This window comes from Hylobates moloch, unplaced genomic scaffold (genome assembly GCF_009828535.3).
Source record: "Hylobates moloch isolate HMO894 unplaced genomic scaffold, HMol_V3 SCAFFOLD_15, whole genome shotgun sequence".
Classification (NCBI taxonomy): Eukaryota; Metazoa; Chordata; class Mammalia; order Primates; family Hylobatidae; genus Hylobates; species Hylobates moloch.
The window spans coordinates 7480025-7504847 of record NW_026652290.1 but is presented as its reverse complement, the minus strand read 5'-3'; the positions used below and the strand labels follow the sequence as shown (position 1 = coordinate 7504847).

Sequence of the window (24823 nt, the reverse complement as noted above, 5' to 3'; positions counted from 1 at the left end):
CTGATTCTGTCCTCCTGCTCTCCCCCTTCCCAGCAAATGCCTTGTCATGAGTCACTGAGGAGAGCAGCTCTGCAGACGGGGACCTTACAGAGCTCCCCTCCCCACCAGAGGACCTGGGAAAATGAAAACACAGTAACTTGCCGGCTTTGCTCCTTGCTTGGAAGGAAACTTGACAATTCCTCTTTAAAAGGAATGTTGTAAATGATGTTGATTTCACTTTTTACCTGAAATTAAAATTGTCGGCCGGGCGCAGTGGCTCACGCCTGTAATCTCAGCACTTTGGGAGGCCGAGGCGGGTGGATCACCTGAGGTCAGGAGTTCGAGACCAGCCTGGCCAACATGGCAAAATCCCGTCTCTACTAAAAATACAAAAAATTATTGCCGGGCGTCATGGCGCACTGTAATCCCAGGTACTTGGGAGGCTGAGGCAGGAGAATTGCTTGAACCCGGGAGGTGGAGGTTACAGTGAGCTGAGATCCCTCTATTGCACTCCAGCCTGGGCCATAGAGTGAGACTGAGTCTCAAAAAAAAAAAAAAAAATTATCACACAACCTGCCTTAAGGTAAAAAATATCAGTGACGAATCAGAGAAAACCAGTCCCTCGTTAAGTTGTGAGAAGTTTCTCCCCAAAAGTAAATGTGATGGGAAAATAACTGACCATTGGACAGAAGCATTTTGGTTAATATTAAGGAAGATTTGGGATTTCTGGGGGAGGCTTAGCAGTATTGGGTGAGGAGTAATGTTCATACTGTAGCATTGTGACAGTCTCTGCAGTTTTGCCAGGTGTTGTCAAGAATAGGTCTCCAGGCCCAGCGCAGTGACTCACACCTGTAATCCCAGCACTTTGGGAAGCTGAGGTGGGTGGATCACCTGAGGTCAGGAGTTCAAGACCAGCCTGGCCAACATAGTGAGCCTAGGTGGCGTCACTGGACTCCACGCTGGGCGACAGAATGAGACTGGGTCACACACACACAAACAAATGGATCTCCGGGAGAACCTAGCACTTAAGTGCAAGGCTTTTCTCCGGTGGTTCCATCATCTCTCCATTCAGGGGCCCTCCTGGTGCCTCCATGTTTCCCAACCTGGAGATGAGTGAAATGAATATATGGCCCAGGAGAAACTTAGGAAACGTTGACTCCTTTTTTTTTTTTTATCTTATTTTATTTTTTTGAGATGGAGTCCACTCTTGTCGCCCAGGCTGGAGTTCAGTGGTGCGATCTCTGCTTACTGCAACCTCTGCCTCTCGGGTTCAAGAAATTCTCCTGCCTCAGCCGAGTAGCTGGGGTTACAGGTGCTCGCCAACACGCATGGCTGATGTCTTTTTTATTTTTAGTGGAGACAGGGTTTCACCATGTTGGCCAGGCTGGTCTCGAACTTCTGACCTTGTGATGCGCCCGCCTTGGCATACCAAAATGCTGGGATTACAGGCATAAGCCACCGTGCCTAGCCTTTAAATCTTTTTAATTAAAAAAATTTTTTATAGAGTTGAAGTCTCTGCTGTGTTGCACAGGCTGGTCTCTGAGCTTGAGGGATCCTCCTGCCTTGGGGTCCCAAAACTGCTAGGGTTACAGCCCTGAGCTACCATTCCCGGCCAAGAAACCTTTGACTCCTTTGAGAAATAAAATGTGGCCGTGCAGTGGCTCATGCCTGTAGTCCCAGCACTTTGGGAGGCCGAGGCGGGCAGATCACGAGGTCAGGAGTTCAAGACTAGCCTGACCAACATGGTGAAACCCTGTCTCTACTAAAAATACAAAAATTAATTGGGTGTTGTGGCACGCACCTATTATCCCAGCTACTCTGGAGGCTGAGGGAGGGGAATCGCTCAAACCCGGGAGGTGGAGGTTGCAGTGAGCCCAGATTGCACCACTGCACTCCAGCCTGGGCAACAGAGCGAGACTGTCTCAAAAAAAAAAAAAAAAAATATGTTAATCATTGGTGACTTTGCCTAGAAATAGGTTAGGAATTAGCACTCAAACCTTCTTTCAAACTACCTTTGTACTTTTAACTGAGTTAAAGTAACCATTGACAAGTGAAAAGTGTTTCAGACAAGGCCATTTTTTTTCCCACTAGTGTATAAGGCTAGGCTCTCATTGACAGCATTGGATCTCATTGAATTTCTCAGATTGTGAGAAATTAAAACACTCTTCTTTTGAAATTGATTTAAAAAGTTATTTTGAATTTAAGAAAGAAGTCTTTTGAAAAGTTTCTGGGCTGGGCATGGTGGCTCACACCTGTAATCCCAGCACTTTGAGAGGCCAAGGCAGGTGGATCATGAGGTCAGGAGTTCGAGACCAGCCTGGCCGACATGGTGAAACCATGTCTTTACTAAAAATACAAAAATTAAGGCGTGGTGGCTCACGTTTGTAATCCTAGCACTTTGGGAGGCCGAGGCAGGTGGATTGCCTGAGCTCAGGAGTTTGAGACCAGCCTGGGAAACACGGTGAAACCCCGTGTCTTCTAAAATAAAAAATACAAAAAATTAACCGGGCGTGGCGGCGTGCACCTGTAGTCCCAGCCGCTCAGGAGGCTGAGGCAGAAAAATTACTAGAACCCGGGAGGCGGAGGTTGCAGTGAGCCGACATCGCACCACTGCACTCCAGCCTGGGTGACAGAGTGAGACTCTCTGCCTCCTGGGTTCAGGCGATTCTCCTGCCTCAGTCTCCCGAGTAGCTGGGATTACAGGTGCCTGCCACCACGCCCGGCTAATGTTTGTATTTTTAGTAGAGATGGGGTTTCACCATGTTGGCCAGGCTGGTCTCGAACTCCTGACCTCAGGTGATCTGCCCGCCTCGGCCTCCCAAAGTGCTGAGATTACAGGCAGGAGCCACTGTGCCCGGCCTAATCTCTTTTTTTGAGACAGGGTCTCACTTTGTCACCAATGCTGGAGTGCAGTGGCACCATCTCAGCTCACTGTAGCCTCGACCTCGCTTGTTCAAGTGATCCTCGTGCCTCAGCTCCCCAAGTAGCTGAGACCATAGGCGTATGCCACCATGCCTGGCTAACTTTTGTATTGTTATTAGAGATGGGATTTTCCCATGTTGCCCACTGGTCTTGAACATCTAAGCTCAAGTGATCCACCGCCTTGGCCTCCCAAAGTGCTGCAATTACAGACGTGAGCCACTATGCCTGGCCATTTTTAATTCTTTTTTAGGGAAAGTAAGTAATAGCTGGCGTGGTGGCTCACGCCTGTAATCCCAGCACAGTGGCAGGATCACTTGAGCCCAGGAGCTTGAGATCAGCCTGGGAAATATGACACTCCGTCACTACAAAAAAAAAAAATTAACTTGGTGTGGTGGTGCAAGCGTGTGGTTCCAGCTCTCGGGAGGCTGAGGTCAGAGGATCACTTGAACCTTGGAGGTCAAGGCTGCAGTAAGCTGTGATTTTGCCACTGCACTCCAGCCTGAGTGACAGCAAGACCCTGTCTCAAAAAAGTGCAAAAAAAGTAACAATTAGAAAATTTCCTGTGAGTCTTTTAAATTGTAGGACTCTTGAGGACTGTCTAATGTTTGTATATAGATCCTGGAACAAAGTAACATCTTTTTTTTTTTTTCCCCCGCAAAGTAACATATTTTTTAAAGAACACAGTTCATTCGTGGTTCATGGTGGGTTTTTTTCTGTTTAAGTTTGAAGAGACAAAAAGTGTTTTACATATACTCTATAAATAGTGACTAGGAATTAAAGTTGTTTTCTGAGTGAAACTAAGAGTTGAGAGGACAGTACTCTTAAAATATCTCCCCATATGTTGATGAATCTCACCCCTCGGCATCATCTTCTAGAAGGATTGAGCTGGGTATTGAAAGACGAAGAGTGAGGTTTGGCTTTAATTTTCAGTGACCCAGATGCTAAAAGACCACAGATGGAAGCCATAGCCTCAGGACCACACTAGGCTGTGCAGTAACCATCATGTTTTGTTTGCAACAGATAATTCGTGTCCAGTCCCCGGATGGAGTGAAGCGGATCACAGCAACAAAGAGAGAAACAGCAGCAACATTTTTGAAAAAGGTATCTGTGGCCTGGGTATTGACCCTCAGGATATTTTTCATCCTCTACTGTTACTCCCATCGATACCTTTTCTCTTTTCCTCATTTTCTTATTTTCCCTATTCTCAAATTGCCTCTTACATTGCTTTTCTTTATCACGGTTGGGTTGGATTGCTATAGGATGAGGTGTTTGTCACAGCTGATCACTGCTCAAAATTATAGGACCAAGAGCCCAAAAGTAAGTGTAAAAATATTTCACGGCTGGGCGCGGTGGCTCACACCTGTAATCCCAGCACTTTGAGAGACCGAGGCGGGTGGATCACGAAGTCAGGAGTTCAAGACTAGCCTGGCCAAGGTGGTGAAACCCCATTTACTAAAAATACAAAAATTAGCTGGGCGTGGTGGCAGGCGCCTGTAATCCCAGCTACTTGGGAAGCTGAGGCAAGAGAATTGCTTGAAGTCAGAAGGCAGAGGTTGCAGTGAGCCGAGATGGGGCCACGGCACTTCAGCCTGGGCAACGCAGTGAGACTCCGTCTCAAAAAAAAAAAAAAAAAAATTTCATAAGAGTGGCCAGGCACAGTGGCTGACACCTGTAATCGCAGCACTTTGGGAGGCCGAGGCGGGCGGATCACGAGGCCAGGAGATCGAGACCATCCTGGCTAACACGGTGAAACCCCGTCTCTACTAAAAATACAAAAAATTAGTCGGGTGTGGTGGCAGGCACCTGTAGTCCCAGCTACTGGTGAGGCTGAGGCAGGAGAATGGTGTGAACTCGGGAGGCGGAGCTTGCAGTCAGCCGAGATTGCGCCCCTGCATTCTGTCCTGGGCGACAGAGTGAGACTCTGTCTGAAAAAAAAAAAGAAAAAAATGTGTGAATTGTAGATATGACTACAGTTGACTCCAAGAATCATCCCTGGCTCCTCCCTGGTCTCCTGACCTGCATTGTGTGCAGGATTCCCATGACAGTTTTTCTCTTTTTAGCCAATCACAAAATATTTCATTTACTGTGATAGTTGAATATTATGTACTTGTTAGCTTATCTTCACAGTTTCTTCCTTATTTACTTTTCCCATGGATTCCCCTAGACTATTTCTGTCTGGTGTTATTTTTCTTCAGACCGAAAAACATCCATTAGCCTTTGTTGTAGGTAGGTTTGTTGGTCACAGACCCTTGGGTTTTTTGACCTGAAAATGTTTTCGTTTTGCCCTGTGTTTATATAAAGGATATTTTCTTTTTTTTTTGAGATGGCATCTCGCTCTGTTGCCCAGGCTGGAGTGCAGTGGCATGATCTCGGCTCACTGCAACCTCTGCCTCCTGGGTTCAAGCAATTCTCTGCCTCAGCCTCTTGAGTAGCTAGGATTACAGGCGCTCGCCACCATACCTGACTAATTTTTTGTATTTTTAGTAGAGACGAGTTTCACCATCTTCACCATGCTGGTCTTGAACCCCTGACCTCGTGATCCACCCACTTCGGCGTGAGCCACCACCCCCGGCCATGAAGGATATTTTCTTTTTCTTTTTCTTTCTTTTTTTTTTTTTTATGAGAGGGAGTCTCGCTCTGTCTCCCAGGCTGGAGTGCAGTGGCGTGATCTTGGCTCACTGCAAGCTCCGCCTCCCGGGTTCACACCATTCTCCTGCCTCAGCCTCCCGAGTAGCTGGACTACAGGCGCCCACCACCACGCCTGGCTAATTTTTTGTATTTTTAGTAGAGATGGGGTTTCACCGTGTTAGCCAGGATGGTCTTGATCTCCTGACCTCGTGATCTGCCCGCCTTGGCCTCCCAAAGTGCTAGGAGGATATTTTCATTCAATACAAATTTCTTTTTTTGAGATGGAGTCTTTTTCTGTTGCCCAGGCTAGAGTGTGGTGGTGTGATCTGGGCTCAGTGCAACCTCCGCCTCCTGGGTTCCAGCAATTCTCCTGCCTCAGCCTCCCAAGTAGCTGGGATTACAGGTGTGCACCACCATACCTGGCTAATATATATATATATTTTTTGAGACAGAGTTTCGCTTTTGTTGCCCAGGCTGGAGTGCGATGGTGTGATCTTGGCTCATTGCAACCTCTGCCTCCTGGCTTCAAGCAATTCTCCTGCCTCAGCCTCCTGAGTAGCTGGGATTACAGGCATACGCCACCAAGTCCGGCTAATTTTGTCTTTTTAATAGAGACTGAGTTTCACCATGTTGGTCAGGCTGGTCTCGAACTCCTGACCTCAGGTGATCCACCTGCCTCGGCCTCCCAAAGTGCTGGGATTACAGGCGTGAGCCACTGCGTCCAGCCTCAAAACAGATTTCTGAGTTGACTTTTCATTTTTGTTCCCCAGCATGCACCGATTTTTTTTTTTTTTTTTTTTTTTGAGATGGAGTCTTTCTCTGTCACCCAGGCTAGAGTGCAGTAGTGCGATCTCGGCTCACTGCAAGCTCCACCTCCCAGGTTCATGCCATTCCCCTGCCTCAGCCTCCCGAGTAGCTAGGACTACAGGCGCCCACCACCACGCCCGGCTAATGTTTTTTGTATTTTTAGTAGAGATGGGGTTTCACTGTGTTAGGATGGTCTTGATCTCCTGACCTCGTGATCCGCCCGCCTCGGCCTCCCAATGTGCTGGGATTACAAGAGTGAGCCACCACACCTGGCTCTTTTTCTTTTTTTTTTAGAGATGAAGTCTTATTATGTCGCCCAAGCTGGAGTGCAGTGGCACAATCTTGCCTCACTGCAACCTCTGCCTCCCGGGTTCAAGTGATTCTCTTGCCTCAGCCTCCCGAGTAGCTGGGACTACAGGTTCGTGTCACCATGCCCAGCTAATTTTTGTATTTTTAGTAGAGACGGGGTTTCACTATGTTGGCAAGTCTGGTCTCAAATTCCTGACCTCAGGTGATCCGCCCGCCTCGGCCTCCCAAAGTGCTGGGATTACGGGTGTGATCCACCCTCGCCCAGTCCATTTTTAAATTAATATTATTATTATTATTATTTTTGCCTAGGTTGGAGTACCCTGGCACAGTCACAGCTCACTGCAGCCTTGACTTCCCCGGCTCAAACGATCCTCCCACGTCAGCCTCCTAGCTAATTTCTTAATTTTTTGGTAGAGATGGGGTTTTACCATGTTGTGTAGGCTGGTCTTGATTTTCTCAAGTGATCCTCCCCGCTCTGTCTCCCAGATGCTGGGATTCCAGGCGGGAGCTGCGGTGCCCAGTCCTGTTGAGCATTTGAAGCTGTTGTTCCACCCTTTTCTTGTCTTCATTGATCTCTGGCTGTCAGCAGTGTGACTCTGGTGTGCCTCGCAGTGGTGTTCTTTGTATCCTAACTTGAGAGAGTTTGCTGAACTTTCTGGATTTGTTATTTGATGTTTTTCATTAAATTTTGGGGTTTTGGCCACTCTAAGTATTTTTCTGTTCTATCTTCATTCTTTTCTTTCTTTTTTTTTTTTGAGATGGAGTCTCGCTCTGTTGCCCAGGCTGGAGTGCATTGGCGTGATCTTGGCTGACTGCAACCTCCGCCTCCCGGGTTCAAGCAGTTTTCCTGCCTCAGCCTCCTGAGTAACTGAGATTACAGGCATGTGCCAGCACACCTGGTGAATTTTTTTTTTTTTTTTTTTTTTTTTTGAGATGAAGTCTCACTTTGTCACTCAGGCTGGAGTGCAGTGGCACAATCTCTGCCCACTGCAACCTCCACCTCCCAGGTTCAAGTGATTCTCCTGTTTCAGCCTCCTGAGTAGCTGGGATTACAGGGGTGCACCACCACACCTGTCTAATTTTTGTATTTTTAGTAGAGATGGGATTTCACCATGTTGGCCAGGCTGGTCTCGAACTCCTGACCTCAGGTGATCTGCCCAACTCAGCCTCCCAAAGTGTTGGGATTACAGGCTTGAACCTCTGCACCCAACCCTCATTTTTTTCTAGTGAGAAGCGTATAATGCTGTACCATGGGTTCCTAAGGCTGTTTTTTGTTTTTTGTTTTTTGTTTTTTTCCAAATCTCTGCCTTCAGATTATATAGCTGTTATTTTTATTGATTCATTTATGTTTTTCTTTTTAGAGTTGGTTGGATTCTCACTTTGTCGCTCAGGCTGGAGTGCAGTGGTGTGATCATATCTCATTGTAGCTTTGAACTTCTGGGCTCAAGCAGTGCTCCCACCTCAGCCTCCCGAGTTGCTGGGACCACAAGCTATTCACCTATGTTTAGGTTGACTCTTCTGCTCTCTCCCTTCTGCTGATAAGCCCATTCAGTGAATTTTTTATTTCTGTTTTTGTGTTTTTCAGTTCTAGAATTTCCATTTGATTGTTCTTTTATGATTTGTTTCTTTACCGAGATTCACATTCCTTTTATTTGGGTACATCTACTCTGATGGCCCCTCAGTGTAGAGCTCTTGCTCTGGCCCCTTGCCTGGGCTCAGACACAGATGCATACCTGCCTGCTGGATGGCTTCACTGCAGTGTGTCTGGTTGTCACCTCCGATCTCAGTGTCAAGTGGAGGTCCTGATTTTCCCTCTAGTCTTCTTCTTTTTTTAGCCTTTCCTTTCATGGTTCCCGCACAGGTGTTTCACATAGTTTCTCAATCTAGAATTCTCAGCTTTACTCTGACCTCCTTCCTTTCATTCCGTTCCTGCCCCTGGTCCTGCTCGGGCCCGGCAATGACCACCGCTGGAAGGTGTGCTCTTGCCTTCATCCCCACCATCCTGTCCCATCTCATCCCATGTCAGCCCGTCTCTCTTGTGTCTAGGATTGGCACTCTAGCTTCCTCTTCAGTGTGGTGTTGAGAAACAGGGATTTTGTGGATGATGATTTCCCCCTGCCTTTCGTCTATGTGGCTTCCCACGGCCCTGTCTGCCTCTCCAGCCTCATCTCGTTTCATCTTCCTTATTGTTTATTGGGCTCTGGCCTCCGTGTTTCCAACGCCCTTCCTGCCTCCTGGTCTTTGTGCTTGCTCCTGCTCCCTGTGGCCTTTTCTGCCAGCTCGCGTGTGGCAGGCTTCCCCACCGCTAGGTGGGCCCTGCTCAGTTGAACCTCTTCAGAGAGACTTCTAGCCTCCCATCTGAGGTTTCTTTTCCTTTTCTGTCATAGTGCTTATTTCGACCTTTGTTGACTTTGTCTCCCCCATTTGTTGGTAAACTGCTTGACAGCAGACACCTTGTCTTTTTTTCTTTTTTCTTTTTTTGAGATGGAGTCTTGTTCTGTTGCCCAGGCTAGAGTGCAATGGCGTGATCGCGTCTCACTGCAGCTCCGCCTCCCAGGTTGAAGTGATTCTCCTGTCTCAGCCCACCGACTAGCTGGGACTGTAGGCGTGCACCACCATGCCTGGCTAATTTTTTTTTTGTTTGTTTTGTTTTTTTTGAGACGGAGTTTCACTCTTGTCGCCCAGGCTGGAGTGCGATGGTGCGATTTTGGCTCACTGCAACCTCCGCCTTCTGGTTTCAAGCAATTCTCTTGCCTCAGCCTCCTGAGTAGCTGGGATAACAAGCATCCGCCACCACGCCCAGCTCATTTTTGTATTTTAGTAGAGACGGGGTTTCATCAAGTTGGCCAGGCTGGTCTCGATCTCCTGACCTCGTGATCTGCCCGCCTCGGCCTCCCAAAGTGTTGGGATTACAGGCGTGAGTCACCGCGCCTGGCCTAGTTTTTGTATTTTTAGGAGAGATGGGGTTTCACCATGTTGGTCAGGCTGGTCTTGAACTCCTGACTTGAAGTGATCCACCTGCCTCGGCCTCCCGAAGTGCTGGGATTACAGACATGAGCCACCACGCCCGGCCAGAAACCTTGTCTTTTCTAGTTCATTTTTGTGGTCTGAACACCCAGAATGGAGCTGAGCACATAGAACTGCTTAATACTTGTTGAAGGAATGAGTGAATATTCCCAGCATCTAGCAAAGTGCCCTGCATTTTATGATTGAATTAGTGGCACCATTCTGTGTTAGGTTTCAGAATTGGAATTGGGTTTTTTTTTTTTTTTTTGAGACAGAGTTTTGCTTTTTTTTTTTTTTTTTTTGAAACAAAGTCTTACTGTGTCGCCCAGGCCGGAATGCAGTGGCATGATCTCGGCTCACTGCAGCCTCCACCTCCCAGGCCCAAGCAGTTCCGCCTCAGCCTCCTGGGTAGCTGGGATTACAGGTGTGCGCCACCATGCCTGGCTAATTTTTGTATTTTTAGTAGAGACGGTTTCATTATGTTGACCAGGCTGGTCTCGAACTCCTGGCCTCGTGATCCACCCGCCTCAGCCTCCCATAGTGCTGAGATTACAGGTGTGAGCCTCCACACCCAGCCAGAGTTTTGCTCTTGTTGCCCAAGCTGGAGTGGAATAGCGTGATCTCGGCTCCCTGCAACCTCTGCCTCCCAGCTTCAAGTGATTCTCCTGCTTCAGCCTCCCGAGTAGCTGGGATTACAGGCATGTGCCACCATGCCTGGCTAATTTTGTAGTTTTAGTAGAGATGGGGATTCACCATGTTGGTCAGGCTGGTCTCCTAACCTCAGGTGATCCTCCCACCTTATCCTCCCAAAGTGCTGGGATTGCAGGCATGAGCCACTGCACCTGGCCTGGAATTGCATTTTTACAATTGAATTCAAAAGTAGAAATTGAACTTTTCAAACATAGCCATTGGCCGTGCATGGTGGCTTATGCCTGTAATCCCAGCACTTTGGGAGGCCGAGGTGGGCGGATCACCTGAGGTCAGGAGTTTGAGACCACCCTGGCCAACATGGCAAAACCCCCCTCTACTAAAAATACAAAAATCAGCCGGACATGGTGGCAGGCGCCTGTAATCCCAGCTACTTGGGAGGCTGAGGCAGGAGAATCACTGGAACCTGAGAGGTGGAGGTTGCAGTAAGCCAAGATCGTGCCACTGTACTCCAGCCTGGGCGACAGAGCGAGACTCTGTTTGAAAACAAAACAAGGATAGCCATTAACTCTTGTTTGCTTCAAAGTCTTAAATGTGTTGCAAAGTTTGATCATTGACAAGACCTTTGCTTTTTTGGCCATTTTATTCATTTTAATTGACACCTTTGTGAGCAGTACGAATTTCTTTAAAAGAGCAAAATAGCAAGAGGAATTTGGTAAATGATGGGCACTTTCCAAATTTGGTGAATACTCTTCTAGTAATGTCTGGTGTGTGTACGGTATATGTAGTGATACTTAAGCATTTCATTAAATTTCTGTTCTTTGTGCCTTGTTTTAGGTTGCAAAGGAGTTTGGCTTCCAAAATAATGGCTTCTCAGTTTACATCAATAGAAACAAGACCGGAGAGATAACAGCCTCCTCCAACAAATCCCTTAACTTGCTAAAAATCAAGTAAGTGTCCTCTGAGGAGGAAGCAGGGAATGGGGGGAAATGAGGTCCCCATGATGTGCCCGAGGTTGCCGAGTTTTATCCTCTTTCCTCTTCACACGACTCATTATGGTCTTATCAACTGACCAGAATACACATGACCATATTGCTTGCCAGGGATTCAGTAATTATCCTGAATCTGCAGTTACTATTGAGCAGATTTGATTGACTTTGCAGAATTCTGGAATTTGTGTCACTGAGGAGAAGGTTATCGTCTCTGTCCATGTACGGCGTGGAGTGAGCTGCATACTCAGCTGCTTGTCTGGAGTGAAAGACCTGGAATGCAGCTGTATGCCGGGAAATCATGTTAGCCCTGCTGGCTTGGGTAGGAGTGCCGGCAGTACAGTGGCCATGCCACCCTGTAGAGTTGGTCATTCAGGACCTTCAGGACTCAGAGACCGCTTAGCACAGCCTGGCTACTGCCTGTTTTTGTAAAGTGTTGTTGGAACACAGCCAGGTCGTGTTGTTGGTGCCAGTTTTCATGTTACAAGAGCAGAGTTTAGTTGTGATAGACCGTGAGGCCTGCAAAGCTGAAAGTATTGACTGGCCCTTCACAGAACACGTGTGCTGGCTCCCATCGAGACTGTCTGGGCACTTGCTAAGGAGCGAGTGGTCAGTTTTCCTCTCGACGCTGCAGGTTGCATGTGCTGTGGCCACTGGCTCAGTGGTGGGCCTGGGACCTGCTGGCAGTTGGCTGTGAGCCTGTTTACCAGCCAGAGTGATAGGCTGGTTTTACACTTGGTCACTTTTAGATTCACAAATTAATATATCTAGGGACACAGTATGCAATCGTAGCATTCATTTGTTCTTAACAAAGATTTATTGGGCACCTACTGTTTGCCAACCCCTGTGATGAGGTGAAACGAAACCTCTTGTTGATGTTCATTTCCAGAGTGACCCTGGTTCATCCTTCCTTTGAGATTGTGAGGGGTTTTGCATCTTGATATTTTTCTTTTTCTTTTCTTTTCTTTCCTTCCTTCCTTTCCTTCCTTTCTTTTCCTTTTCCTTTCTTTCCTTTTCTTGAGACAGAATCTCACCATGTCACCCAGGCTGGAGTGCAGTGGTGCGATGATAGCTCACTGCAGCCTTCTGGGCTCAAGTGATCCTTCAGCCTCAGCCTTCCGAGTAGCCGGGACTACAGGCACATTTTTCACTTTTAAATCAAATCTAGCTGGTAATTTTTTTTTTTTTTTTTTTTGAGACGGAGTCTTGCTCTGTCACCCGGGCTGGAGTGCAGTGGCGCGATCTCGGCTCACTGCAAGCTCCGCCTCCCGGGTTCACGCCATTCTCCTGCCTCAGCCTCTCCAAGTAGCTGGGACTACAGGCGCCCGCCACCACGCCCGGCTAATTTTTTTTGTATTTTTAGTAGAGACGGGGTTTCACCGTGGTCTCGATCTCCTGACCTCGTGATCCGCCTGCCTCGGCCTCCCAAAGTGCTGGGATTACAAGCGTGAGCCACCGCGCCTGGCCCTGGTAATTTTTTTAAAAAAGTTTAAATCTGGAACACGTAACCATTATCTAAATGTGAAGAGAATGACTGAGTGCACACGCCCTGTCCCAGCCAGAGGAACTCTCAGCTCAACCAGGCTTGTGTCCCACTGCTCTTGCCCTCCTTCCTTCTCTCCTGTTGCTTGGCCTTTTTTTCTCCCTCCCCTTTTTAATTATTAAACAAAATGCATACTGAACACCTCAGAGAACAGTGTATGCCTTGATGGATGAACCTTATGTGTCACCATTGCAAGCACCAAGCAGGTCTGGGGATAAGGCATTGGCAGCCACTGCAGAAGCTTCCCTAACAGTATCTGCTGTTCTGGCTTCTGTAGTAATCACGGGTTTGCATTTTTTTATTCTTTTTTTTTTTTTTTGAGACGGAGTCTCGCTCTGTCACCCAGGCTGGAGTGCAATGACGTGATCCCAGCTCACTGCAACCTCTACCTTCCAGGTTCAAGCATTTGTCCTGCCTCAGCCTCCTGAGTAGCTGGGACTATAGGCTCGTGCCACCATGCCTGCCTATTTTTTTTATTTTATGTAGAGATGGGGTTTCACTATGTTGGCCAAGCTGGTCTCGAATTCCTAACCTCGTGATCCACCCGCCTTTGCCTTCCAAAGTGCTGGGATTACAGGTGTGAGCCACCGTGCCTGGCTTTTTATTCTTTCATTACTTGAGTGTCTATCCCTAGACGCTGCCAATTAGTCTTGCTTTTTAAGGAAATTTGTATGTCTTCTTGTAATCTTCAGGTTCCCCTTCCCTCTCTTTCCTTTTCTTGAGAGTTATCTGTTGAGGAACTTGGTCCATTGACCTGTAGGGTTTCCCACCTCTGAGGTCTTGCTGATTTCACATTCACAAGACCCTCCAGCATGACCCTCTGTGTCCTGGATTTCCTGCCGATCCAAAGTGGTAAACAGAGGCCTGACAGACTCAGGCCGTTCCCTCAGCAGGACCATGGGGTGCTGTACACACACCTTTTTTTTTTTTTTTTTTTTTTGAGATAGAGTCTCAATCTGTTGCCCAGGCTGGAGTGCAGTGGCGCAATCTCAGCTCACTGCAACCTCTGCCTCCCAGGTTCAAGTGATTCTCCTGCCTCAGCCTCCTGAGTAGCTGGCATTACAGGTGCCCACCACCATTCCCAGGTAATTTTTGTATTTTTAGCAGAGACAGGGTTTCACCATGTTGGCCAGGCTGGTCTCAATCTCTTAACCTCAAGTGATTCACCCGCCTCAGCCTCCCAAAGTGTTGGCATTACAGACGTGAGCCACCGCGCCTGGCACCCTGCCTTTTTTCTTTTCTTTTTTCTTTTCTTTTCTTTTCTTTTCTTTTTTTCTTTTCTCTTCTCTTCTCTTCTCTTTTCTTTTTCTTGAGACAGAGTTTCATTCTTGTTGCCCAGGCTGGAGTGCAGTGGCATGATCTCAGCTCACCGCAACCTCCGCCCCACTGGGTTCAAGCGATTCTCCTGACTCAGCCTCCCGAGTAGCTGGGATTACAGGCATGTGCCACCACGCCCGGCTAGTTTTGTTTTTGTTTTTGTTTTTGTTTTTTTTTTTTGAGACGGAGTCTCGCTGTGTCACCCAGGCTAGACTACAGTGGTGTGATCTCAGCTCACTGCAAGCTCCACTTCCTGGGTTCATGCCATTCTCCTGCCTCAGCCTCCCGAATATCTGGGACTACAGGCGCCCGCCAACACGCCTGGCTAATTTTTTGTATTTTTAATAGAGACGGGGTCTCACCGTGTTAGCCAGGATGGTCTCAATCTCCCGACCTCATGATCCACCTGCTTCGGCCTCCCAAAGTACTGGGATTACAGGCATGAGCCACTGCGCCCGGCCTAATTTTGTATTTTTAAGTAGACTTGGGGTTTCTCTGTGTTGGTCAGGCTAGTCTCGAACTCCTAACCTCAGGTGATCTGCTGGCCTCATCAGCCTCCCAGAGTGCTGGATTACAGGAGTGAGCCACTACACCTGGCCCCCTCTTTTTTTTTCTTTAGAGACAGGGTCTTTGTCGACACTGTTGTGAGCTATGATTGTGCCACTGCACTGCAGCTGGGCAACAGCGCAAGACCCTGTCTCAAAAGTATATAAATAAATAAATAATCTGATTTTTTTTTTTTTTCCCCTCAATCTGGCTGTTGGCTTCAAGTACTCACAGGGGCCATGTGGCTCCTGGTTTCTCCTAGTTTCTGCTCTGCTGCCACATTGGCCCACTGGCCTCCAGTGAAGACCCTGGGTGGTTGTGGACTCCCTATCCCGGCTGTGAGACATGGGGGCTTGCCTCTTGGGTCTCGTGACTGTTGGCATCTGTTTGCCTCCACTTGTATCCCTGCCCCCTGCATTGCTGTAGATGCATCGGTGGGACATGGCATGCGGTCTAGCTGTCTGCAGGTGGGAGATTTGGGAAGAGCCACTGACTTTGGCGCCTGCCACTTCCATGTCCTAGAATCCCGCCTGGCCATTTTGGATAGCCTCTGTCCCTCACCCTCTTCTTCCATTCCATTGTTCACTTAATATCCCAAATAGAGGTTGATATTCGGTCTCATAATTTCTGTGTCTGAGTCTTTGGCAGTCTAACTCTCTGTTAATTATGTCTCTACCCACTCTTACTTGCATGGTAGTGTGTTACTCTTTTTTTTTTTTTTGAGACGGAATCTTGCTCTGTTGCCCAGGCTGGAGTGCAGTGGCACCACCTTGGCTCACTGTGAGCTCCGCCTCTCGGGTTCACACCATTCTCCCGCCTCAGCCTCCAGAGTAGCTGGGACTACAGACACCTGCCACCACGCCCGGCTAATTTTTTGTATTTTTAGTAGAGACAGGGTTTCACCGTGTTAGCCAGGATGGTCTCAATCTCCTGACCTCATGATCCTCCTGCCTCGGCCTCCCAACGTGCTGGGATTACAGGTGTGAGCCACCGTGCCCGGCCCGTGTGTTACTCTTCTACATTTGGATTTTTGGTTCTTATGACAGGTTATATTTGACCAGACTTGGTCTTGGGGAATCCTGAAGGATCCAGATTTAGCAGCTTTTCTTTTTGTTTCTATTTTTTTTTTTGAGACGGAGTCTTGCTATGTCTCCCAGGCTGGAGTGCAGTGGTGCGATCTCGGCTCACTGCAAGCTCCACCTCCTGGGTTCACACCATTCTTCTGCCTCAGCCTCCCGAGTAGCTGGGATTAGAGGTGCCCGCCACCACCCCTGGCTAATTTTTTTTTGTATTTTTAGCAGAGACAAGGTTTCACTGTGTTAGCCAGGATGGTCTCAATCTCCTGACCTCATGATCCTCCCACCTCGGCCTCCCAAAATGCTGGGATTACAGGTGTGAGCCACCGCGCCTGGCCCAGATTTAGCAGCTTTTCTACAGAGAAGGTTTGCATTTGCTTTTGTTGCCACAGGGGAGTGTGATGGACCTGCAACTCCTTTGAGTTAATTTCTGTCTGGGCTTTCTGAACCAAATGGCATCATTCCTGGTCCTGCTCCAGATGCATGGCCCAGCAGGCCTTTAGTTACAGAGTCTCAGAGGTGACTTTGTTGGTGTTTTTTGCTGTGTACTGGATAGAGGCAGATGGGATTCCTCCTTGGTTCATATTTTCAGCTGGTGGGTTTTTCACAGGTGTTCAGGCATCCTTTGGTTGTCTGCATTTATATGGAAGTTTCAGACTCAGTCGCCCCCTCTGGGCAGGGAAGCTCAAGTTCTTGTCTCCCAGTGCCCAGCAAACCGCTGTAGGCCCAAAGCTGTGAGTGAATTACTGAGAGTGGCCTTGGCCCCGCTAGCAGCTCTGAGTTCTGTGTCGCTGGCTGCTGTCTGAGTGCACTGCTGGGTTTGTCCCTTGGGGATTTCCTCTACTTTCTTTAGAGCTCAGCAATTGATTTAGAGTATATTTGTTAAAATTGATCTAGTGTGTAAGTCAAGTTTTTTTATATTAGTAGTTAGAGGGTGTTTAGGAATATGTAATCTGCTATTAGAAACAGACGTCTCGGCTGGACGCGGTGGCTCACAACTGTAATCCTAGCACTTTGGGAGGCCGAGGCAGGTGGATCACCTGAGGTCAGGAGTTCAAGACCAGCCTGTCCAACATGGAGAAACCTTGTCTCTACTAAAAATATAAAAAGTATCTGGGCGTGGTGGCACATGCCTGTAATCCCAGCTACTTGGGAGGCTGAGGCAGGAGAATCGCTTAAACCCATGAGATGCAGGTTCCAGTGAGCCAAGATCACGCCACTGCACTCCAGCCTGGGTGACAGAGCAAGACTCTGTCTCAAAAAAAAAAAAGAAAGAAACAGACGTCTCTGATGTGGTAATGTTCAGTAATGTTCATCACCCCCAAATGAGAGAAGAGGAGGAAAGAAATTAGTTGAAGAGCTGCACCTGAGCCCCAGTGTCTGCGTGTCCTTGAGGGCCTGCACTTTGGCCTCTGCTCTTCCTTCACCATGTTGGTTTGGAGCTGTGGATCCTGCCCTCTCAGTTAGTCTCCTGTGTGTGTGTGTCTTGTTGGCAGCAGTTAAATACCTGTCAGAGGACATGCTGCAGCCTTTCTTCCAAGGCTGGCCCGGAGGGTTAGTGTTGGCAGCCATCTCTGGTCACTTGGGACCCCAGGCGGCTTCTGTGGACTGTGAGTGGAGATGCCTGTGAGCCTCCGAGGTCAGCAGTTTGCCATGCCAGGCAAGCCTGGCACCAAGTTGGCAGCGTGACTCTGACCAAGGGAAGAACACACTTCAGACTGAAAGTGATAGAAAACCAAATGTGACTTGTGGCAGCCTTTTTGGAAAGCAGTACGTCAGCAGCTTCAGAGACAAGCAGAAACCCTTAAGTCTGACTCCTGGGAGTTTGCCCTTTAGAAGGAAAACCACAGGGATGTCTGTCCGTGGGCCTTTTTGGGTGGTGTCGATGGTGGCAGAAACTGGCAGACGGTGTGCATACTTGTCATTGTGGGAGTGGCTGAGGGGGTGGTTAAGCAGCCTCACTGGGGAATTGAGGCAGCCATTGTCATAGCAATTAGACATGGACCCCTTATATTTGGAGGATTTTTTTTTTTTGAGACGGAGTCTCGCTCTGTCACCCAGGCTGGAGTGCAGTGGCGCGATCTCAGCTCACTGCAAGCTCCGCCTCCCGGGTTCACGCCATTCTCCTGCCTCAGCCTCTCTGAGTAGCTGGGGACTACAGGCGCCTGCCACCACGCCCAGCTAATTTTTTGTATTTTTAGTAGAGACGGGGTTTCACCGTGATCTCGATCTCCTGACCTCGTGATCCGCCCGCCTCGGCCTCCCAAAGTGCTGGGATTACAAGCATGAGCCACCGTGCCTGGCCTATTTGGAGGATTTTGTAAGGGGTTGTTGAAGTAGGAAAGTATGTCTCTGGTAATCCCACTTTTTTTTTTTTTTTTTTTGAGATTGAGTCTCGCTCTGTCTCCAGGCTGGAGTGCAGTGGTGCGATCTTGGCTCACTGTAACCTCCACCTCCTGGGTTCAAGTGATTCTCCTACCTCAGCCTCCCAAGTAGCTGGGACTACTGGCGTGCGCCACCATGCCCAGCTAATTTTTTTATATTTTTAATAGAGACGGGGTTTTACCCTGTTGGTCAGGATGGTCTCGATCTCTTGACCTCGTGATCCGTCTGCCTCAGCCTCCCAAAGTGCTGGGATTACAGGCGTGAGCCACCGAGTCTGGCCAGTCACACTTTTTAAAAGCAGTGACAGCTCCTATGCGTGTCTGTGCTTATGTGTGTATGTGAATGCCGAGAAAGCAGTGGAAATACATGCAACCAGCACATGCAGGGTTGGGGGAGGAGAGAGCCTCCCAGAGGCCAGAGGAATGGCTGAGGGAGGTGGGGGCCAAGCAGAGGATGAGAGGCGGGAGGAGAGGCCCTGAAGCCCAGCAGGTCCATTGTGGCTGTGTGTGCAAGCAAAATCATCTGGGTGTATGGAGGCTTCACAGACTTTAAGGTAAAGTTGTAAGAGAAATTAAATTCCAGAGAAGCTGCATACTGGTCTTTATAATGCCAGGAAACATAGGGGAGATGTTAGAAGAGAATTCCCGTCTTAAAAATTAGAAACCTCATTATTTATGCCTCCAGGGGTGGTTGGCATTTGCTTTTTGCAGATATCCGAGTTGGGCTTCCATGAAGCTCAGGTGGTAAGGGAAGGTATCGGCCTCCGTTTGTCATTTGAACAGGCATGGCGATTTGTTGTTCCTGTTTCCCTCGAGCCTTGCTGGGCCCTCATCTGAAATGGAGACATCAGCTCCACCCGGCTTCAAGGTCTTTGGCGCTCCCAGCGTGGTGGAGGATGAGATTGATCAGTACCTCAGCAAACAGGACGGGAAGATTTACAGAAGCCGAGACCCACAGCTGTAAGTGATCCATGAGATTCCAGGGTCCTACATGTGGTGATCTTAATGGGTGAATAAAGGGAAATATGTATAACATGTCCTGTTTTAATAAGTATCTGATGAAGAAATGTAAGTCTTGAGTTTTACTGTCTTCAGATTAAACTTCAAGTTATCTTGTTAGCTTTTTATCAGTTGTGGGTTTTTTTGTTTTTTTTTTAGCTTTTTATCAGTTTCAACCTCAAAATATGTTTCCATAAAAAGTTTTGAAGCATTTGGGTACAAAAAGACCGGAAAGGTATTGGGGGAGTTAGGGGCCTCACACCAAGTCTTTACTGTGATGTCCCCTGGAGATGCTGACTCCCGTGCAGAGTGGGGTGTTAATCAGCAGCCGCAGGGGAGGGAGGAGGGAAGGGACAGGTGGTTGTGTGTGTGCATCCGTGTGAGGTACATGCTGTGTCTCTCATTTCACAGCGGTTGGATGATTTTGACCTGCTACACTAGTGTGCGCTCTCCATCCCTGCAGTAAGCATTTCACTTGCAGAAGATGCTGTGCCTTGGAATATTCCCTCCTCACCTGGGGCTATATGAAGTGCTTATGCATATGTACATTTGTTTATTTTAGATTTTTTGCAATTCCTTTTAAATAAACCAGTGAGAAGGATCTGAGTTTACACTTGGCCATGCAAAATTGTCTGAGCGAAGGTTGTCTCTGCAGTGGGGCCTTTTTTAAAATGCATCACTCTGTAGATGTGACGGGGTGCTGACTTTGAGGTATTGGGATTCCAAATGCTGCATTAGCAACTTTTATGTCTTAGATCAGAGAGCCATAAATGGCGCTCAGCTGCCATTGGCATGGAGCCACTTTGTAGCCATAGCCATTAGCCGGCATGTCTCTTCCATTTGTGTTTCCTCCCAGGGGCCTGGCCCTGGCTTGCTTGCATGATCTGTGTCTTCATTGCTTCATTAGCAGCTTGTGAGAGTGTGTGTGTGTGTGTGTGTGTGTGTGTGTGTGTGTGTGAGAGAGAGAGCGAATTCTGACCCATCATCACTTAGAGCCTGCCTATTAGGAAGTACAGAGACCACCTCTGTTCTGCAACACAGAGCTCATACGCATCTAAGAATTCTGACCCCATTTAGAAAGGGATCTGATTGAGTCCCAGAGGGACTGCCACCAGCATTCTCACCACCCCACCGCTGCCCTCGTAAACTAGCATAACTCTCCTTCAGATTGTGCGTGTTGTGCTCCCAAGGCTTCTGTGACTGAAAATGTCAGAAAGCCATGGGACGAGTTTTTTTTGTTGTTGTTATTTCCCAAAATGCACATGAAGTAGGTATTTTCCAAACTTGGATTATTTATGCACTGCTCTCAGGCCCTTTGCCATGTTCACGTATCAGCTTTGTTATTATTTATTTAACACTTTTTTTTTTTTTTTTAGACGGACTCTCACTCTATCGCCCAGGCTGGAGTGCAGTGGCGTGATGTCCGCTCACTGCAAGCTCCGTCCCCCAGGTTCACGCCATTCTCCTGCCTCAGCCTCCCAAGTAGCTGGGACTACAGGCGCCCACCACCACGCCCGGCTAATTTTTTTGTATTTTTAGTAAAGATGGGGTTTCACCGTGTTTGCCAGGAGGGTCTGGTCTCCTGACTTCGTGATCCACCCGCCTCAGCCTCCTAAAGTGCTGGGATTAAAGGGCGCAAGCCACCACACCTGGCCTATTTAACACTTTTCTTTAAATGGACTTGGCCGGGCACAGTTGCTCACGCCTGTAATCCCAGCACTTTGGGAGGCTGAGGGGGGTGGATCACCTGAGGTCAGGAGTTCGAGACCAGCCTGACCAATATGGTGAAACCCCATCTCTACTAAAAATACAAAAATTAGCCAGGCATGGTGGTGTGCACCTGTAGTCCCAGCTACTTGGGAGGCTGAGACAAGAGAATCACTTGAACCAAGGAATTGGAGGTTGCTGGGAGCGGAGATCGCACCACTGCACTCCAGCCTGGGTGACAGAGTGAAACTCTGTCTCAAAAAAAAAAAAACAAACACAAACCAACTATTTTATTTATTTATTTATTTGAGTGGAATTTCACACTCATCTCCCAGGCTGGAGTGCAGTGGCACAATCTCAGCTCATTGTAACCTTCGCCTCCCAGGTTCAAGCAATTCTCCTGCCTCAGCCTTCCTAGTTCCTGGCATTACAGGTGCTTGCCACCATGTCCGGCTAATTTTTGTATTTTTAGTAGAGAAGGGGTTTCACCATGTTGGCCAGACTTGTCTTTAACTCCTGACCTCAGGTGACCCACCCGTCTCAGCCTCCCAAAGTGTTGGGATTAGAGATGTGAGCCACTGCCTTCGGCCAATAAACTACTTAAATTGACTTTGAGTTTATTCACTTTTATCTTTGGTTTGTGTCATTTTAAGCAGTGGATACCCATGAAGTCACAGGTTTGATGTGCGCGTCAGTTTTTTCTAATTCATATCAACATAAGTAGTAAACTTTTGGGTGTGGTGGTGCACACCTGGAGTCCCAGATACTCGGGGAGGCTGAGGTGGGAGTGCTTGAGCCCAGGAGGTCAAGGCTGCAGGGAGCCGTGATCACCACTGCACTCCAGCCTGGGCGATAGTGAGAGCTTATCTTTAAACAAAATAAAACAACAATTAAAATATAAATGTTTACCATGTGCCATCTGGAATATAACTCCACGTGGGCAGGGAAACACTGTTAAAGTAGGACGTATGTGTGAGACGGCAGCAGTGGAACGCAGACATCCTCACTGCTCTGCCTTTTTCTGCCTTGTACTCTCCTCAGATGCCGCCACGGCCCTTTGGGGAAATGCGTGCACTGCGTCCCTCTAGAGGTGAGAGTCTGCGGAGTAAGTTCTGGGCCGGTGTGGGGGGCTGCGGGTAGACAGCTGTCTTAAGTGCTTTCCCTGAGTCCACGCACTTGGTTGTAGTGGTTCAAAGAACTTATCTATTTATTGTCCTGGGCCTCATATTCCCCCTAGTGCAAGCTGCACACAAGACGAGCCTTTATTTATGGGAGTGACCTTCTCGCTGGATTATGAATGGCTGAAGCATTTCTGTGGCTGTGATAAAGGGGCAGCATTTACAGCGTGCTCCCTGGACAATCCTTTTCAGATCTGACACAAAGCTGAGCCTGTCGGCTTCCGTGCTTGTCATTGTTTTGATTTACTTTGCCTTGAATCTCACATCTCTTCTACTGGTTTGTCCTGGTGAGATTGAGAGTTACCATAATAATGCTGACTGGAACTGTTAATGCTGGATTTACAGCAGGAAGGCCAACCTGATTTTCTTCATGAGGCGTCTCTTTCCTCATCTTGTGGCATTTCTTTTTGCACAATTTTCCTGAAACTCATTTGACTTAGAGCGTTTTGTGTTTAATAGAGGTTCATTTTAATCTTGAAAAGATAACTGGCACACAAAGAAAAACTTGCTTCTGGCTATGTGCGGTTACGCTTGTAGTCCCAACACTTTGGGAGGCCAGGGCCAGAGGATCACTTGAGCCTAGGAATTGTTCAGCCTGGGCAACTCTTTTTTTGTATACCCTATCTCTACAAAAAAATTTAAAAAATTAGCTGGGTGTGGTGGTTCACGCCTATAGTCCCAGCTACTCGGGAAGCTGAGGCAAGAGAATCACTTGAGGCTGGGAGGTCGACGCTGCAGTGAGTTGTGATTGCACCACTGTACTCCAGCCTGGGCAAAAGTGTGAAACCCCATCTCTAAAACAATTAAATTGGCCGGACTCAGTGGCTCACGCCTGTAATCCTAGCACTTTGGGAGGCCAAGGTGGGTGGATCATAAGGTCAGGAGTTTGAGACCAGCCTGGCCAATATGCTGAAAGCCCGTCTCTACTAAAAATACAAAAATTAGCTGGGTGTGGCGGCGCACACCTGTAGTCCTAGATACTTGGGAGGCAGAGGCAGAAGAATTGCTTGAACCTAGAGGTTGAGGTTGTAGTGAGCAGAGATTGTGCCACTGCACTCCAGCCTGGGCGACAGAGCGAGACTCCGTCTCAAAACAAACAAACAAAAAACAATTAAAAAAAGAAAAACTTGGTTCTGACCTAGAGTGGTTAAGGGAGACCCCAGTACCTGCTTTTGCTGTGGGCCTTGACTTGCCGAGGCCATGCAGCCTGGCCTCTCCCTGTGCATAGCGGAGGCTCAGAGCCTGGAGTGCCCGGCAGGTATGAGACTGCACTCGCTTACTCTGTGTCTTGGCAGCCGTTCGATGAGGACTATCTAAACCATCTCGAGCCTCCCGTGAAGCACATGTCCTTCCACGCCTACATCCGGAAGCTGACTGGAGGGGCTGACAAGTAAGCAACTTGCTGTAACCCGGTTGTGCGTAAATTCCTTTTTGTGTATCTGGCAGTTGTTGCTTGTAGCCAGTGAATGTGTGAATGAGAGAAGTAAAGATGAGAAGGGGTCACACACCTTTGAAAGTTACCCTGGTTCTATATTTATTTATTTATTTATTTATGTTTTATGTACACATATATGTTTTTAAGAGATGGGGTCTCACTATATTGCCCAGGCTGGTCTGGAACTCCTTGGCTCAAGTGATCCTCCTGCCTTGGTTTCCCCAAAGTGTTGGATTACAGGCGTGAGCCACCTCGCCTGGCCAACCTGGTTCTAGAAGGGAGCTAGCAAGGCAGCGACTGTGCATGCGCCTGGCTGCATGGCCACAGTGCAGTATCAGACAGAGGCTGTCCCCACACACACTGCCCCAGCAAGTTAGCATCTGTGATGGTGGCCTGTTGATTTTGTGGTCTGAGTTCATTCTCTGCTTTTCAGAAAAACAACTACCCTGTGATAATCTCAGCTTCCCCACTTCAGTGCCTGGTAACCCTTTCCCCAGAGCCTGGCCTGGGGAGTCAGCTTGGTTTTCAGCCACAGCAGGGGCTGCAGCCACTCATCCTCATGGTACCACAGTAGTTGCCCACAGGCTCAGCCAGGTGGTAACAGTGGCCAGAAAGGGGTGAACTGAGCATTTTGATTTCTTTTAAGCCATGGCAAGCCCTTGCCTGTATGACCTTCTCCTGTTGGCTCTTTGTACACCCTACCAGAAGGTAACAGGCTTCAGCTATTATTTTATAATTCCTGTCAGTGTGACAAGAGGAGATGGTGGCTGAACTGAAGTCAGCAACATTTTGTGAAGGATGTCATATTCGCCTGATTGTAGCTTTTCTCTGACAACCCGCTGACATCCTAAAATGACTTTTTAAAAATGTTAGACCAGAAGAAAAAACCTACTAGAAACCCACTATTGCTTGTCATTGGGGAAAGCTATGGAACTCTCTGGACTAAGGAGTGGGTGTGGATTGATTGTAGTGAAAGAGACTTGGTCAGCCTTTTGTCAGTCTAGGTCAAGGAACACAGTCTCTAGTGAGGGCGTGTTTGTGGCTGCCATTAACATGCAGATTCAGTGACGAGTCATTGCTTCCCAGATGCTATGATACCAAAAATGGCTCACCACAAAAAACGATCAGTATATGAGGTAATGCATATGTTAATTAGCTCAATTTAGCCGTTCCACAGTGTGGACATGTTTCAGAATATCATTTTGTACACTGTAAAGATATCATTTTTATTTGAAAAACAAAACCTCACATCCACCTTAAAGATACAGATTTTTTTTTTTTTGGTCAGTTACATTTCAGTAAAGCTGGAGAAAAAGTTCAGAGCAGGGTCCAGGATTTTCTCATTGACAA

The 24823-nt window shown here is 48.0% G+C and overlaps 2 protein-coding genes across 3 annotated transcripts in view; both read left to right on the top strand.

The window, feature by feature from the left end:
- LOC116483644 (retinal rod rhodopsin-sensitive cGMP 3',5'-cyclic phosphodiesterase subunit gamma) overlaps positions 1 to 24823 on the top strand; it is a 223324-nt gene that overhangs the window by 27091 nt on the left and 171410 nt on the right. The gene's annotated exons all lie outside the window — the stretch shown is intronic.
- The window catches only part of NPLOC4 (NPL4 homolog, ubiquitin recognition factor), a 75136-nt gene that overhangs the window by 597 nt on the left and 49716 nt on the right, over positions 1 to 24823 (top strand). For both annotated transcript variants that reach the window (XM_032177300.2, XM_032177299.2), the window contains exons 2-6: positions 3922 to 4002; positions 11137 to 11249; positions 18938 to 19114; positions 21902 to 21950; positions 23334 to 23428. In XM_032177300.2, the coding sequence (XP_032033191.1) occupies positions 3922 to 4002; positions 11137 to 11249; positions 18938 to 19114; positions 21902 to 21950; positions 23334 to 23428 (515 nt within the window). The remainder of the gene's footprint in view (positions 1 to 3921; positions 4003 to 11136; positions 11250 to 18937; positions 19115 to 21901; positions 21951 to 23333; positions 23429 to 24823) is intronic.